At 41.5% G+C, this 18032-nt stretch overlaps 1 protein-coding gene across 3 annotated transcripts in view; it reads left to right on the forward strand.

Annotated features, from left to right (window-relative positions):
• The window catches only part of llgl2 (LLGL scribble cell polarity complex component 2), a 195586-nt gene that overhangs the window by 127998 nt on the left and 49556 nt on the right, over window positions 1-18032 (forward strand). For all 3 annotated transcript variants that reach the window (XM_059948976.1, XM_059948975.1, XM_059948978.1), the window contains exons 8-9: window positions 6451-6580; window positions 7820-7874. In XM_059948976.1, the coding sequence (XP_059804959.1) occupies window positions 6451-6580; window positions 7820-7874 (185 nt within the window). The remainder of the gene's footprint in view (window positions 1-6450; window positions 6581-7819; window positions 7875-18032) is intronic.

The raw sequence follows: 18032 nt of genomic DNA on the forward strand, positions 1-18032 counted from the left end.
ATATATATATATATATATATATATACACATACACATACACACCCATATCAGACAAATCAAAAAAAAACTAAAATAGTAAAACCAGAAAGATCATTAATAAAAAAAAATGCACATTAAAGTTTAAAAATGTGATACACCTTTAAAAAAGAAATTCCATATTCAGATACAAAGATGACGTTTCACAAGCCAAGACTTATGGGAAGAAGAAACGACATTTTGAGAAAGCCATATTACAAAATATGAATATAAATTCAGCAATCTAATAAGAAAATATAGTAAAAAAGTTATCAAAATAGAATATTTTTATAAAAAAAAAAGATTTAATAGACACTACAACATATTTAAAAAAAAACTAAAGAAAAAGAATTCAAAACCTTTGTTCCATTTCTAAATACAGGCAAGCAAATAAACGCTTATAAAAAGTAAAGACTTATGGGAAGAAGAAACGACATTTTGAAAAAAAATAATTCATTATTACAAAATACAAACGTATATAAAAAAAGGATATTATAAAAATTAAAACAGCATCTATAAGCAATAATAATAGTAGTAAAAAAAAAGACCCAGACCCATAGTTCAAAATAAGAAGTTATAACCCAACTTCCAGGGTTAAAACTTAAAATGAAATAACATCCTCTCTCCAAAAAAAAAATCTTCAATGTAACTCATAGTTCAAGTTGCACTAGAGGATCGATATTCTTCAACAAATTTCTTCGCTTCTTCAGGAGTGATAAAAAAGTGTAGACTGTTGTCGGGCAGCACCATTCTAAGCTTCGCTGGATACATTAAAGCTTGTTTAAAACCAAACGAATGAATCTCTGCCATCACTGGTTTAAAAGCGATCCTGGCTTTCATAACTTCATACGAATAGTCTTCAACTATTCGAAATGAATAATTTCTGTAGGAGATCATACCTTTTTTACGAGCTAATCGAATTAGAAGCTCTTTCTCACGAGGATAATGAAGGCGAACAATCACCGCTCGTGGTTTATCAGACACAGACGAAAGCCTCACAACTCTATGAGCGCGGTCAATAACAGGTTCATTTTTCAAACCTTCACCACCGAAAATTTCCCACAGTAATTTAGAGAAAAATTCAGTTAAATCACCGGACTCAACTTTTTCGGGAATTCCGATGATGCGCAAATTCTGTCTGCGAGAACGATTTTCAAGATCAGTAATTTTAAACTTGTACTGATCTAAAGTTTTAGCAGTCGACTCTATCTTCTTCTCTAACACTTCAATTATACGTGCTTTTTCACAAATTGATTGTTCAAGAGTCGTGATCTTATTTCCATGCTGTTGAACCTCTAACGCCTGCGACTGAAACTTAGTTTCAAGCGATTTAACAACTCCTTCAAGATCGGATATTTTCGAAGTAATCCTCCTTTCAAAACTTAACAGTTTACTGTCCAATTTACCTTCTAGTCTACCTTCCAGAGCCGCAAATTTAGCATCCAGTTTATTGTCCAATTTACTTTCCATAGCCGCAAATTTAACATCCAGTTTAGTGTCCAAAAGACCAACAATTGCGTCGATGGATACAGGATCCTTAGCCGATTTCTTACTTGTAGCCATTTTAGGTTTGACAAGATTAGATCAACTATTATTTTAGGGAAAAAGGGTCAATCAAAGGTAGCAACTCATATGATTAAGTTCGAAAAGGTCTAATTAAAGGGTGATTATAGTTAAAAAAATAAAGAGCGCCTAAAAGGCAGATGCTTACGCCGCCATCTTGAAACTCCACCCCCCCAAGTACGTTTATTAGGCAACATACATGCATTCATTAACTGTTTATAAACAATAGCTATTAATCGTTTTTGAAATGGTTTAAACTGATAAATAGCATAAACCAAATTTGATGAGCAAGCCAAAGGATAGTTCAGTAAAATATCACGTAAAAAATTCCTAACATGCAAATATCTAAAAAATGTGTACTAGATATATCATATTTATCCATTAATTGTGAAAAAGACATTAAACAATCCTCTGAAAACAAATCTAAACAAGTTTTTATTCCCTTAGTTTTCCATGTTAAAAAAGCCTTATCCAGAGTTGATGGTTTAAAGAAAAAGTTAAAATGGATATTACTAGAGAGTACAAAGTTATTTAATTCAAAAAATCTACAAAACTGAAGCCAAATTTTTAAAGTACGTTTAACAGTAGGATTGAGACCTTGTCTACCTATTCTGGAGAGAGAAAAAGGCAGGGGAGCTCCTAATAAAGAAGCTAAAGAAAACCTTGTTACCGAATTCTCCTCCAGATGTAACCATGAAGGGCAATCTTGGTTATCTATACCATGAATCCAAAAAGTGATATAACAAATATTAATTGCCCAATAATAAAATCTAAACGGCAAACACGAGGAAATCTGCAGATGCTGGGAATTCAGGCAACACACACAAAATGCTGGTGGAACACAGCAGGCCAGGCAGCATCTATAGGGAGAAGCACTGTCGACGTTTTGGGCCGAGACCCTTCGTCAGGACTAACTGAAATGAAAGATAGTAAGAGATTTGAAAGTAGGAGTGGAGATGAAAATGCAAAATGATAGGAGAAGACCAGAGGGGATGGGGTGAAGCTGAGAGCCAGAAAGGTGATTGGTAAAAGGGATACAGAGCTAGAGAAGGAAAAGGATCATGGGACGGGAGGCCTAGGGAGAAAGAAAGGGGGAGGGGAGCACCAGAGGGAGATGGAGAACAGGCAGAGTGATGGGCAGAGAGAGAGAGAAAAAAAAACTAAATATATCAGGGATGGGGTAAGAAGGGGAGGGGCATTAACGGAAGTTAGAGAAGTCAATGTTCATGCCATCAGGTTGGAGGCTACCCAGCCAGTATATAAGGTGTTGTTCCTCCAACCTGAGTGTGGCTTCATCTTGACAGGAGGTCATGGATAGACATATCAGAATAGGAATGGGATGTGGAATTAAAATGTGTGGCCACTGGGAGATCCTGTTTTCTCTGGCGGACCAAGCGTAGGTGTTCAGTGAAACGGTCTCCCAGTCTGCGTTGGGTCTCGCCAATATATAAAAGGCCACACCGGGAGCACCAGACGCAGTATACCACACCAGCCGACTCACAGGTGAAGTGTCGCCTCACCTGGGACTGTCTGGGGCCCTGAATGGTGGTGAGGGAGGAAGTGTAAGGGCAGGTGTAGCACTTGTTCCGTTTACAAGGATAAGTGCCAGGAGGGAGATCAGTGGGAACGGATGGGGGGGGGGGGGGGGAATGAATGGACAAGGGACTCACGTAGGGAGCGATCCCGAAAGGGGGCGGGAGGGAAAGATGTGCTTGATAGTGGGAACCCATTGGAGGTAGCGGAAGTTACAGAGAATTATACGTTGGATCTGGAGGCTGGTGGGGTGGTAGGTGAGGACAAAGGGAACCCTATCCCGAGTGGGGCGGTGGGTGGATGGGGTGAGGGCAGGTGTGCGGGAAATGGGAAAGATGCGTTTGAGAGCAGAGTTGATGGTGGAAGAAGGGAAGCCCCTTTGTTTAAAAAAGGAAGACATCTCCTTCGTCCTGGAATGAAAAGCCTCATCCTGAGAGCAGATGCGGCAGAGACGGAGGAATTGTGAGAAGGGGATAGCATTTTCGCAAGAGACAGGGTGGGAAGAGGAATAATCCAGGTAGCTGTGAGAATCTGTAGGCTTATAGTAGATATCAGTAGATAAGCCGTCTCCAGAGATGGAGACAGAAAGATCAAGAAAGGGGAGGGAAGTGTCAGAAATAGATCAGGTAACTTTGAGGGCAGGGTGAAAGTTGGAGGCAAAGTTAATGAAGTCAACGAGCTCAGCATGCGTGAAGGAGGCAGTGCCAATGCAGTCATCGATGTAGCGAAGGAAAAGAGGGGGACAGATACCCGTATAGGCTTGGAAAGTGGACTGTTCCACAAAGCCAACAAAAAGGCAGGCATAACTGGGACCCATGCGGGTTCCCATGGTTACACCTTTGGTTTGGAGGAAGTGGGAGGAGCAAAAGGAGAAATTATTGAGAGTAAGAACTAATTCGGCTAGACGGAGGAGAGTGGTGGTAGAGGGGATTTCAGACCTAACCAATTCCCTTCTACCACCACTCTCCTCCATAGGCAATCGCATGCTAAACTAATAACCCTAATCCTATCCTCCATTTTGTAGCTACATATATTAAATTGAAATAATAATCTCACCCAAAATAGCCATAATAAAAAGAACAAATAAGTTTCAAATACTGCAATGTTATGTCTAACAATAATAAAAAAAAAACTTAATTGACAACGGTCATCTTAAATTCATCTGAAGGATGTTAATCACATATTGGGAAAAAAAAGTAAATCCAAGCAAATAATATTACAAACAGAGTTCGTTCTTCTCAGAAAGAAAAAAAAGTGTGTGTGTGTGTGTGTATATATATAGATAAAATATAAAACAAACCTGAAACTATAATAATGTTGAGACAAAAAAAAATATAAGAGTTATACACGGCAGTTCCTATACGGATCTTAATAGTATAATACTGTAAGAGTTCTACAAATCTCTCACACACACACACACACACACACACACACACACACACACACACACACACACACACACACACACACACACACACACACACACACACACACACACACACACACACACACACACACTATATGTGTGTGTGTGTGTATACTCAAACACTCTCACACATTAATGAATAAAAAAAAAGGTTAATCAGCTACGTCCCATACTAAAGACTCAAAAAGCATAGAATAAACTTAACTCAGGAGATCTGTAGACCTCTCATACATCAGAATTACCTATTCAGCAATCGGCTTTACTTTAAGATTTTTAATGTACGCCCATCCCTCCTGGGAGAGTAGATTCTCTGTGTCTGAGAGCCCTCAGGAGAAATTATCATCCGCGCTGGGTACCGGAGAGAAGGATACAAATTTAGTTTATACATTTCACTCATAATTTCTCAGTATTTCCTTCTTTTGGCAAAAATCTCAGGAGGTTAATCTTCGACTGTACGAATCTCTGTTGACTTAAAGATTATATTTTGCTTTTTCTGGCTTCTCTAAGTATAGCTTCTTTAGTTGTATAATAACGTATTCACCAGCTTATCAATCTAAATGTTGAGCGGTCCAAATTCTGACTTCGTATCTTGTATTGAAGAAAATATTCCTGCTAAAGTAACTGGTTCCTCAGCTGCCTTTATTTGTTCAGTTTGCTCCGATTCAGGAAAAGTCTTACCGCTTCTCAATTCAATACCAGATTGACTTACTGTCATCGTAATTAAATCTTAAATCCTTCAGTAAAAGTAATAAATCATCAAATTTTTTTAAAAACTGTCAGTGGGATGTAAAGTATAAAGAAAAGTGGAGCCGCAGAAATCTGCAACTTACTCCATGCACTGCAAAGTGGTGGACCGGTCTCTGACCAAAGCTCTGTGGATTATGCTTTCCAGTCTGTGGTCATTGGTCTCTGGCCTAAGCTCGACAGTCAAGTCTGAGCCTCACCTTAAACTCTGACCCTCAAGTACTGGCAATATCCTTGTCAATCTTTTTTTATTTGCACTTTTTTTCTGTTTAATTACATCCATCCTATAGCAGGGCAACTAAAACTAAGCACAAGCATCCTATACATTTGCATCATGACTTCCAACGTTTGTTCCAGTTTTCAAATATGAAGACATCAGAGTATATCCACTCCATTGGGAACTTTGAAGTACACAGTTAGCGGTGAATGAATTTCTGGCTTTGTGTTCAGAAAGATTAAATAGTTTTAAGTTTAGCAACGTAAGTGTAAACATTTGAGTGCTGCAAGACAGTGAATGTGAGAAGTAGAGAAATTCGTGTGGCTTCTGGAATTGCTGAGGTAGCTGGTAAAAGTACTACTTACACTTTTAGTAAAAATATCACCTCCATGGTTCACAGTAAATTTACTATCAAAGTACATGTACGTTACCATAGAATCCTGGGATTCACTTCCTTATGGGCATTTACAGTAAGTACAGTACAAGAAACACAATAGAATCAATGAAAGACTGCCCCCAATACAACAGGCATCAATTGTGCAAAAGACAACAAACTGCAAACATAAAATGAGGAAAGGAAAACAAAATAATAAAAAATAAATAAGCAATAAATCTCAAGAAAATTAATTTTAAAATCCTTGAAAATGAGTCCATAGGTTGTGGGAACATTTCAGTGATGGGACAAGTGAAATTATCCCCTCTGGTTCAAGCGCCTGATGGTTAAAGGGTAATAGTTGTATCTGAACTTGGTGGTGTGAGTCCTGAAGCTCCTGTGCAGTAACAAGAAGAGAGCATGACCTGGATAGTGGTGTTACCTTGTGGTGTTCACCCATGGGTCTTTAGCAAGAAAATGTGTTCACCTTGCTATTGGTGGGACAAGAATCATTCTTGCTGCTGTGTAATTCCAGGTATATCGAGCTACGTATTCACCTCTGATTATTTCTGTTCACAGCAGTTGGAGAGTGTAGCATGGCAGAGAGACGGGCGGCAGATCATCAGCTCACACAGTGATGGCAGTTTTTATCAGTGGCCTGTTTCAAATGACCGATTGCCACAACCTCTGGAAAAAACAGTGCCTTATGGTCAGTATGTACTGATGAAGGAATGTCCCCCACACAGAAAAGCAAACAATCATATTTTTAAAAAAAGCTGAACTGGGGAAACTTGGACCATGAACGCCTGATACAAAACAATGTGCCTTGTTATGCTTTATCTTTAAAGGAAACATTATTGCTTCCCTTTAATTTATTTTTTGAATATTCCAGGAATATCTGGGACATCTGTTGGATGGGTAATGGGGATACAGTCTGCAGGACTGTATTCCACTGATGTAAGGGCACGGTATTGGAGGTGTGCATTAGTTTATGGGATGCAGTGACATTCCTGGGCAGCACAGGCTAGAAAATCCCAGAAGAGAAAATTGAAATAGAAATTTTGTCCTTTGAAATAAATGTAAAATGTGAAAGCAAACATGCATGGTGATTATTTGTATCCTGTTTGGTTTTCAGGAGGATGCATTTACAGGATCCAGTAGGAGATGTGTGACTGAGAGCATGGTTGTGTCAGGAGCCAGCTATCCCAACTATTTCACTAGGGACTGGGTTCAGGGTTCAGCCCACTGTGGTGAATAGACTAGTGTTAAGTGAGTTGGGCTGAGTGTTTCGTTTGCCTGGTGTTGAGATACAGGGCTGGGGGCTGCATCCTGATCAACACTGCAAGTGCAGCCCATGGCTGAGGTGTGGTGGCAGCTGTTGGCAAGTCACCCAGATCCTGCAGTCTCTTTCTCTTTGGCTACACAGCCCAGAGATTCCTAAATTGCAACAGACGTAATGGATGTGAATCCATTGAGCTTTTAACTAACTGGATGTTTCTGCAGTGGAGAGACAGCAGCCCCATCAGCAGGTGACGAGATGAGGATTCAGTGGTCGGTCAACACGTGGAGCAGGTGCCGTCGGTTTCCAGAGCTGCCCACTCTTGCTGTGCAAACCAGAGTGCAGCTCTGAGTTGCCCTTGTAGTCTCTGAACCTCGTATTGAACTTTGAGGTGGTGAGATCATCATTCTGTTGCTGTAGGACTACCAGTTTTCATTACAGCAGCACACAGCTGGAGTAGAGGCCTTTTGAAAGCGTGCTGGAGTACATACCTGTGTCTGCTTGAACTTTCGGAGCAAGAAGGCTGTAGTAAATCACTGCTGTGCAGGTAGTGCTAAATAGGAAATGCATTCATAAATGTGGGGATGCAAGGAATAGACTTTGAGTGTTGTACAAGGTTTGGAATCCTCAGATTTGTTGTAACACTTCTCTTCCCCTCCTTGTCCACAGGCCCCTACCCCTGCAAAGCAATTCCAAAGATTATCTGGTTAACCAGCAAGCAAAGGTAGGTCCTTTTTGTTGTTGTTCAGAGAAAAGCAATGTCATGAGCTTGTATGCATTTTGTGTGGAGATGACCTGGTGAGATGAATGCTTCAAAGAAAAGATTAAATACAGTGCTGGCTTAATTGGAGTACACATGCACCTTTAAGGTGCATGGTAAAATTGCCAAAGTTATGGTATGTTGGAGTTCAGAATTCTGGAAATAACAGAACTAGCTCCAAGGGAAGACTAAGAACTTGAAGTAAAACCAGAAAATACAAGAAGCACTGAGTAAGTCAGGCAGCATTATCACTTGCAGAGAAGGTGGAGGAGGGGATGCGAGGCACAAATATTAATAATAGGGCTGTGAAGGCCGGACTATACTAGTGGAGAGAGGAGAAACTGAGCCAGGATATCGTATGGATAATTGGCAGAAACAGTATGGGTCTGGGAGTGGAGTGGTGAATATTTTAGAAATGCAGCGTAGTAACAGGCCCTTCTGGCCCAATGTTTCTATGCTGCTCAATTACACCCATGTGACCAATTAACCTACTAACCCCTACATCTTCAGAATGTGGGAGGAAACTGGGATATCCAGAGGAACCCCACATAGTCATGAGGAGAACATACAGAGAGTGGTGGCATTGAGCCTGCTTCTCTGGCGCTGTAATAGTGTTATGCCAACCGCTGTGTTACCATGCCACACCTGGGGAACGTAATGAGTGAGCCTTAAAGGCTGTGATATGCCTAGGTGCAAAATGAGCTTATGTTAGACTTTGTTATAATAGTGCAGAAGGTCAAAATGGGATGAATAATTAAAGTGGCAGGCAGCCCAAAGTTTAGGGTTCCTCCTACAGACTGAATATGGGAGATCTGCAAAGTAATTACTCAGTCTGCGATTGGGCTCTCCAGCCATTGTGAACATTAAGCACTAGAGAGGAAGAAGTACAAATGAATCATTGCCACTTCACTGGGGAAAGTCTTGGGAATTGGGAGTCTTGATTGTTATATGGTTAATTTGATATGTGCCTACAAGTTATTTAGAAGAGCGGAAGTATTGTTTGAAAAAATCACAACAGCTCTGCAGAGCTCTAGTATTAAGTGGTAACCCTATTTTTGGTTATAATTAAGTTACTTTAGAGGATTTATTTAGGTCAAGGAAATCTGGCAAGCCATCACGCTGGAATGAAATGGTGAAGCATCTAAATAACAAGCAGGACAGACAAAGGAGAATCAGTGGAAGTTTGCTTGGATTTTCAGAAGACTTTTGACAAGATGCTGCTCATGAGGCTGCTTAACAAGATAAGGCACCATGGTATTACAGGACTGATTCTAGTATGGAACAGAAGACAAAGAGCAGAAATAAAGGGACTATTGATGTTCTGCAGGGTTAGTTGTTGGGACCACTTCATTTTACGTATATGTCAAAGATTTGGATGATGGAATTAATGGTTTTGTAGCCAAGTTTGCAGACAGTACAATAGGAGAAGGGACAGGTAATGTTGATGAAGCAGGGAAGCTGCAGAAGGATTTTGACAGATTCGGAGATTGGGCAAAAGTGGCAAATGAATACAATGTAGGGAGGTGTATGGCCATGCAGAAGGAAAAAAAACGTAGACTATTTTCTAAATAGGCAGAAATTTGAAAAATCCAAGGTGCAGATGAATGTCATGTATCATTCAGCTAGATCTTCTAATACAAAGTTACAAACTACAACAAATTCAGTAGATCAAATTATAACACATTTATTATATTACTTGCAAGGGAAGTTCTATTTTCCAGCTGATTTGCCTGGAAAATGGCTTCATCTTGTGTCTCAAACAAAGCACTTTTATATCTTTCGCAGAGAACAGTAATTAGGTTGCTCAAATGCTTAACATTCCTCCATTATCTTCATCCTTACCTGGTTCCAACATTTGTTCTTTAGAAGCTCTCTCCTGTCTGTCTCTATTGCCAAAACATCTCTTCTCCCTCCCTCACCCTGCCATAAAACTTATCTCCAAAATAAAAAGAACATGTAGCTTTCTCTCTTAAAACTGACTTGTAAGCCTCCCATCCAAGCCTGCAAAGCATCTTAGGATTTCATGGGTTCCATTTTGTTACAGTACATTTTACAAAAGTTACAAATTCCTAAAGATTTCAGGGTTACAGATTTGATTCCCTCCTTTTTGTCATTGACAACACTATAATCATCAAAACACAATTGTCAAGGAATGAATACAGTCGTCAAAGTGACTTTGAATATTCAAGTAATGATAGAGTCTCAATACTTAAACAAACTCCCTTTTTCCAAGTCCGGATCAATAAGTACCCATTTTCAATATTCTCTCCTCCTTGGTCCTATACTACACAAAAATCACCAAAGAATTATACCGATGATTATATGGTAATGTAGGGTAGTTGCCTTCCATCTTCTTCCTGGAGTGTTATAATTGTGAAACTGATCTCCCACTTAATCTTTTCAATGGTCTCTTGGATATGAACCACAAAATGAGTCATGTCTTTGGATTCATCTGGTACACAAATGCAACATTCATGTCCAATCATAAAAACATAAGAAATAGGAGCAAGAGTAGGCAGTATGATCCATCGAGCCTGCTCCACCATTCAATAAGCTCATGGCTAATCTGAGCAGACTCATCTCCACTTACCTGCCTTTTTCCCATAACCCTTAATTCCCCTACTATGCGATCATTTATCCAACCTTGTCTTAAACATGCTTACTGAGGTAGCCCCACTGCTTCATTGGGCAGGGAATTCCACGGATTCACCACGCTCTGGGAAAAGCAGTTCCTCCTCATCTCTATCCCAAATCTACTCCCCTGAATCTTGAGGCTAGTTCTAGTTTCACCTTCCAGTGGAAACAACTTTCCTGCGTCTGACTTGTCTACCCCTTTCACAATGTTGTGTTTCTCTAAGATTTCCTCTCATTCTTCTGAATATCAGCGCGTACAGTCCCAGGTGATGCAATCTCTCCCAAAGGTCGAAACCCCTCATCTCTGGAATCAACCTGGTGAACCTCCTCTGCACTGCCTCCAAAGCCAGTATGTCCTTCCTCAAGTAAGGAGACCAGAACTGCACACAATACTCCAGATGCGGCCTCACCAGTACCTTGTATAGTTGCAGCATGACCTCCCTGCTCTTCAATTCAATCCCTCTAGCAATGAAGGCCAACATTCCATTTGCTTCTTGACAGCCTGCTGCACCTGCAAACCAACCTTTTGTGATTCATGTCCAAGCACTCCCAAGTCCCTCTGCACAGCAGCATTCTGCAATTTTTACTGTTTAAATAATAATCTGCTCTAACATTTGTCCTTCCAAAGTGGATGACCTTGCATTTACCAACATTGTACTCCATCTTCCAGACCTTGCCCACTCATTTAACTTGCTTATATTTCTTTGCAGGCTCTCCATATCTTCTGCACAATTTGCTTTTCCACTGAATTTAGTATCATCAGCAAACTTTGATACACTACACTCAATCCCCTCTTCCAGATCGTCAACGTATATCGTGAACAGTTGCAGGCCCAGCGCCGACCCCTGTGACACACCACTCACCACTGATTGCCAACCAGAGTAACACCCATGTATCCCAACTCTCTGCATTCTGTTAGTTAACCAATCCTCTATCCACGCTATGATCACCCCCAAGTCTATGCATCCTTATGGATGTCTTTTAATGCTGCACCTTATTGAGCGCCTTCCAGAAACCTAAATAAATAACATCCATCTGTTCCCTTTATCCACTGTGCTTGTTATATCCTCAAAGAACTCCAGTAAGTTTGTCAAACAGGACCTGCCTTTGCTGAGTCTGCACTGCATCTGCCTGATGGATCCATTTCTTTACAGATGCCTCACTATTACTACTTTAATGATAGCTTCAAGCTTTTTCCCAACTACAGATGTTAAACGAACTGGCCTATAGTTACCTGCCTTTTGCCTACATCCTTTTTTTGAACAGTAGGGTGATATTCACCTTCTTCCAATCTACTGGGACCTGCCCAGAGTCCAGAGAATATTGGTAAATTATCAGCAAAGCCTCTGCTATAACTTCTGCCATTTCTTTCAGTACCCTGGGATGCATTCCATCAGAACCAGGGACTTGTCAATCTGTAGGCCCACAAGTTTGCTTAGCACTACCTCTTTGCTGATTACTATTGTATCAAGGTCCTCATCTCCCATCGCATCCATAACATCTCTCTTTGGCATGTTGGACGTGTCCTCCACCATGAAAACCGACACAAAATAGTCATTCAAAGCCTCAGTCATTTCCTTATTACTCATTATCAATTCCCCTTCTTGTCCTCCCAGGGACCCACGTTCACTTTAGCCACCCTTTTCCATTTTATATAATTATAAAAACTTTTACTCTTTTTATATTGTGTTCGTTTATTTTCATAATCCATCTTCCCTTTATTACTTGCTTAGTGGTTCCTTGTTGCTTTTTAAAGTTTTCCCAGTCTTCCAGTTTCCCACTATTCCTGGTGATTTTGTATGCACAAGCTTTTAGTTTGATGCCACCTTTTATTCCCTTAGTTATCCAAGGCTGGTTCTCCCCACTCTTACTGTCCTTGCTTTTAACTGGAATATACTTTTTTTTGAGCACCATGAAAAATCTCTTTGAAAGTCCTCCACTGTTCCTCAGCTGTCCCACCATATAGCCTGTGTTCCCAATCAACACTAGCCAAATCCTCCTCCATCCCATTGTAGTCTCCATTGTTTAGGCATAGTACATTGGTTTTAGATTGAACTATTGTACCTTCCACTTGTATGAGAAATTCAGTCATGCTGTGATCACTCTTTCCAGAGGAACCCTACCTACAAGATCACTGATTTTACCTGTCTCATTGCACAGGATCAGATCTAAGATAGCGTGCTCCCTTGTAGTTTCAGTAAAATGCTGAATTGGCCACATGTGCCTCCTTTCTTGGATGAAGTCCAAAGCTGTTCAGTTTTGCAGTGCCACTGTACAAACTGCCACCAGTTCTGCAGACAGTTTAGGTATCGCTTGTTGGATTTGAAAGAGGGCATATGCAGTTTCATTTGCTAACTTTTCCAGTGCTGATGCCATCTTAATCAGTTCCCATACTGCTTTACTAGTTCTATAGGCAAGTGTTGCCTTCCCCAGGGACAACTCCTTTTATTTTGGAGTTGACTTTGTCATATGAAGATGTATATCATCCTCTAAAACACTGCTTGTTTCCAAATTTATATCCCCATCTTTCCCCCAGTGACGTTCTGGCTGTACCAATAAGGGGAAGTAGGGTTTATGTTTCTGAGTCTCAGCACCTAAGGCAGAGAGTCTCTTCCATTAAAGGGCACACCCATTTCCACATGTGCTTGGACATCCATAAAAACCCAGCAGCTTAGAACATTGGTCCTGTTTGCCCATTTGTAAGGAAGTGTTCTTGACAGATAAGTCAGAAAAGATGAGGGTTAAAACAACCCCTGTCATTAGGGCTCTTCATGTTTTCCCTCACATCTCACCCTCTTACAATGAGAAGCGTGAATCCACGACAGCTTTTCTCTTACCTTGATGGCTGTGCTGGTGACCAGAAATCCCTAAAAGGGTACTTCAAATCAAGATTCCAACAATTCTTTCTTTTAAATGTCTGCACCATCACCTAATCTCCTGGCTCAGTGTCATGGTGGCTGGGCTTCCTTTACTGGTTGATTGTATTTGGTAATGCTTTTTTGTTGGGGCAATACCCTTAGCATACCTTTGTCCAGGTTATCCACGTCCATCTACTTAACTGCCAGTGGTGATTCAGATGGCAGGCATGGGCCATCCCATTATGATTTAATGTGGGGACAAGCCAATGGTTCTATTAGCAGCGGCTCGAATAGTTATCAGAACCAAAGGCAGCTCCTGTTTCCACTTTAGTCCAGTTTCTTCTCACATTTGCTAAGTTTATTTTTAATTGTTCATCCTTTCCACTAGACCTGCTGACTGAAGATGAAAATGTTGATCTACCTGTAAGGCTTTGCGTGCTTTAATTACTTTACCAATGACATGGGTATTGTTGTCGCTAGATAGTTTTCAGGGAATCTCAAATTGCAGGATTATTTCCTTTAACAAACATTTTGCTACTGGTAACTGCATCATTCTTTCTACAAGGAACTGCTTCAACCCATCGTAAGAATACTCAATAATGATTAATACCCTCTTGTACCCTTCACATTGAGCCAATTCAATAAGGTCCATCTGTAGGTGTACAAAGCTATCTTCTGGTGGGGTACGAGCCCCTGTTACTTGTACCATTTCCCTAGTTTATGTAAGGCACATGTCATACATGGCCAAACACGAGGAAATCTGCAGATGCTGGAAATTCAAACAACACACAAAATGCTAGTGGAACACAGCAGGCCAGGCAGCATCTATAGGGAGAAGCGCTGTCGATGTTTCGGGCCGAGACCCTTCTTCAGGACCCTTCCTGACAGGACCTTGTATTCATGCTTCCCAGGTGTTAGGTTGACCTGTATAAGTGATCCTGACGTTTACACAAACATATTTGTGCATGTCTCTCATGCATCCCAGGCGCTAGGTCAGTCTGTATAAGTAATCGACTCTTCTCCTACTCAAAGTTTCCATCATCACACCATATGTGTAGGAATCATGACGAGGGAAACTGACCCACTTGACCATCGTGTTGATCAGTTTATAGGGTGAAAATGAGGGGAAAAACAAAGTCTAACTGCCAACAGTAAAGAAAATCCACAGAAGTGAAAGAAACTTGCTTTTTCTTCACCGACTGCTACTCCCAAAGAATTTCTCCTAGGCAGTTCTGTCCTTGGAATTTCCCATGTCACTATTGTACCTAGACAAGCAAATCTCAGTGGAACCTCAACATTCCATCATTTACCTTTCAGTTAGGTCTTCTATATAGAAATAAACTATAACAAATTCAGAGTGGATCACATTAATTGAAAGTTAAGTTCTATTTTCCAGCTAAGTCTTGTCTGGAAAATAGCTTCGATCTTGTGTCTCAAATATAGCCTTTAATACTTTTCACAGGGAACAGTAATTTAGGTTGCTTCATGCCACTGTTATGCTTCATAACAGTCCTCTGTTATCTTCATCCTTACCTGGTTCTGATATTTGTTCTTTAGAAGTTCTATCCTGTTTACAGTGATGTCAAAGCATCTCCTTCCCAGCCATAACCCTAACCCTCCTGTCATTAAAAAAACACAGTTTATCATAAACACACAGACTTTTAAGCCTCACATTCAAACCAGCAAAGCACCTTGAGATTTCATAGGTTCCACTTCGTCACATCGCATTTTAGAAAAGTTACAAACTCGCAGTTAGGGTTACAGAAATATTTCCACAGGGACTTGGGATTCCTCATGCAGGATTACCTAAAGGTTAACGTGCAGGTTAAGTCGGTGGTGAGGAAGGCAAATGCAGTGTTAGCATTCATTTTGAGAGGGCTAGAATATAAGGATAGGGATGTAATGCTAAGGTACTGGGGAGGCCTCACTTAGAGCATTTTTGGGCCCCTTATCTAACAAAGAATGTACTGACATTGGAGAGGGTTCAAAGGAGGTTCATAAGAATGAAAGGGTTATCATATCAGAAGTGTTTGATGTCTCTGGGTCTATACTCACTGGAATTCAGAAGAATGGGGGGTGAGAATCGCATTGAAATCTATCAAATGTTGCAAGGCCTCAAAAAGGTAGATATGGAGAGACTGCTTCCTATAGTGGGAAGGAGTCTAGGACCAGAGGGCACAGCCTCAGAATAGAGGGACATCCATTTAGGACAGATGAGATTTTCTTTCAGTCAGTGAGTTAGGAATTCGTTGCCACGGCTGATCGTAGAGGTCAAGACATTGGGTATACTCAAGGCAGAGGTTGATTAAGTATTTGATTAGTCAGGGCTTGAAAGGTTATGGGAAAAGGCAAGAGAATATGGCTGAGGAAAAATGGATATACCATGATGAAATTGCAGAACAGACTCAGTGGGCCGAATGGCTTACTTCTGCACCTATCTCTTATGATCTTAGCAAATCTGAGGCCAAACCTCAATTTTGGAAGAATAATTATTTGGTAATAAGGGAGCTCTTTGATTATTTAAATATACATTGGAATTGAAACACTGCAGTAGGGAAAATGTTAGCAACACACACACAAAATGCTGGAGGAACTCTGCAGGCCAGGCAGCATTTATGGAAAAGAGTAAACGGTCAACACTTTGGGCTGAGACCCTTCTTCAGGACTGGGGAGAAAATGATGAGAAGTTAGAAGGGGAGGGGAGGAAGAAGTACAAGGTAGGTGGTGATAGGTGGAACCAGGACAAGGGGAGGGGTGAACAGGGAAGCTGATAGGTGAATGAGATACAAGACTGGAGAAGGGGAAATTTGATGGAGGGTAAAAAGCCATGGAAGAAAGAGAAGGGGGAAGAGCACCAGAAGGAGGTGATGGGTGGGTAAAGAGATGAGGTGTGAGAGGGAAACGGGAATGCAGGGAGCGTGGTAATTACCAGAAGTTCGAAAAATTGATGTTCATACTATCAGGTTGGAGACTACCCAGACGGAATATAAGGGATTGCTCCTCCACCCTGAGGGTGGCCTCATCACATCGGTAGAAGAGGCCATGGACTGACATGTTGCAGTGGGAAGTAGAATTAAAGTGAGTGGCCACCAGGAAATCCTCCTTTTTCTGGCAGATGGAGCCTAGGTGCTCGGTAAAGTGTTCGCCCAATCTACATCGGGTCTCACCGATATACAGGAAACCACACCAGAAGCACCAGATTCAGTATATGACCCCAACAGACTCTCAGGTGAAGTGTCATCTCACCTGGAAGGACTGTTCTGAGCCCTGAATGGTAGTGGGGGAGGTGGTGTACAGACACGTATGTCACTTGTTCTGCTTGTAAGCACAATACCAGGAGGGAGATCAATGGGGAGTGATCCCTGCCCAAAGTGTAGGGGGAGGGGGGACAAGAGGGAAGAATGTGCTTGGTGGTGGGATCCTGTTGGAGATGGCAGAAGTTATGGAGAATTGGGTGGTAGGTGAGGACAAGAACCCTATCCCTGGTGGGGTGGCGGGAGGATGGGATGAGAGCAGACTTGCTCAAAGTGGGAGATGTGAGAGAGGGCAGCATTGATGGTGGAGGAAGGAAAGCCCCGTTTGTTGAAGGAGGATAGACCACTTCGCTGAGCACCCACGCTCCATCTGCCAGAAAAAGCGGGATCTCCCAGTAGCCACCCGCTTCAATTCTGACATGCCAGTCCGTGGCCTCCTCTACTGCCACAATGAGGCCACACTCCGGTTGGAGGAACAACACCTTGCACTCCATCTAGAAAGCCTCCAATCAGATGGCATGAACATTGATTTCTCAAACTTGGACAATTGCCCTCTCTTGACCCCGCATCCCCTTCACCCTTCCCACTTCATTTTCCCTCTCTCACCTCATCTCATCTCAGCAGCCCATCACCTCCCTCTGCTCCTCCCCCTTCCCTTTCTTCCATGGTCTTGTACTCTCTGCTATCACATCCCCTTTTCCCTCTTTATCACTTCCCAGCTCCACCACCCTTCCCCTCTCCTAGTCTCACCTATCACCTACCACCTTATACTGCATCCTCCCCTCCCTGTCCCCACTGCATCCAATTGGAAACCTAACATAAATTTTAAAAATTGAACTCTTGGCATAATTTGTCAGAATGGGTTTTGAAAAGATGGTTTTTGGGTGAATGACCTTTGTTCACAAATGGAAATAAACAGGGCCGTTTTTAAAATTTAAGCAGGTGGAGAAGGTCCTCCAGTCTGAACTCCTCACCCCCTTCTTCCCTCTCTCAACCAGATTCTCTGGATCTCTATCAATACTTGCTCCACTCCATGGGCACCACTGTAGTGTAGCAGTTAGCGTGACACTATTACAGATCCAGGGCCGACAGAGCTCAATTCTGGTGCCATTCTATTCTATAAGAAGTCTCTGTACACCTCCCAGTGGAATGCATGGCTTTCCTCCAGTCCTCCTGCTTCCTCTGTTACGAACCCCGTAACCGGGTTACTTACCAGCAAAGATAGAGACGTCCGTTGGAGTCTGGTGATACTATTTTTAACAGTATTTATTAGTAAAAATACACAAAAAATAATATCAATGCAAATATACAGATAATATACGTAGTCAATACTAAACCTAAAAGTGCGGGTATAATAATAATCAATAAGAAACAAG

This window comes from Hypanus sabinus, chromosome 23, assembly GCF_030144855.1.
Source record: "Hypanus sabinus isolate sHypSab1 chromosome 23, sHypSab1.hap1, whole genome shotgun sequence".
NCBI classification, from domain to species: Eukaryota; Metazoa; Chordata; class Chondrichthyes; order Myliobatiformes; family Dasyatidae; genus Hypanus; species Hypanus sabinus.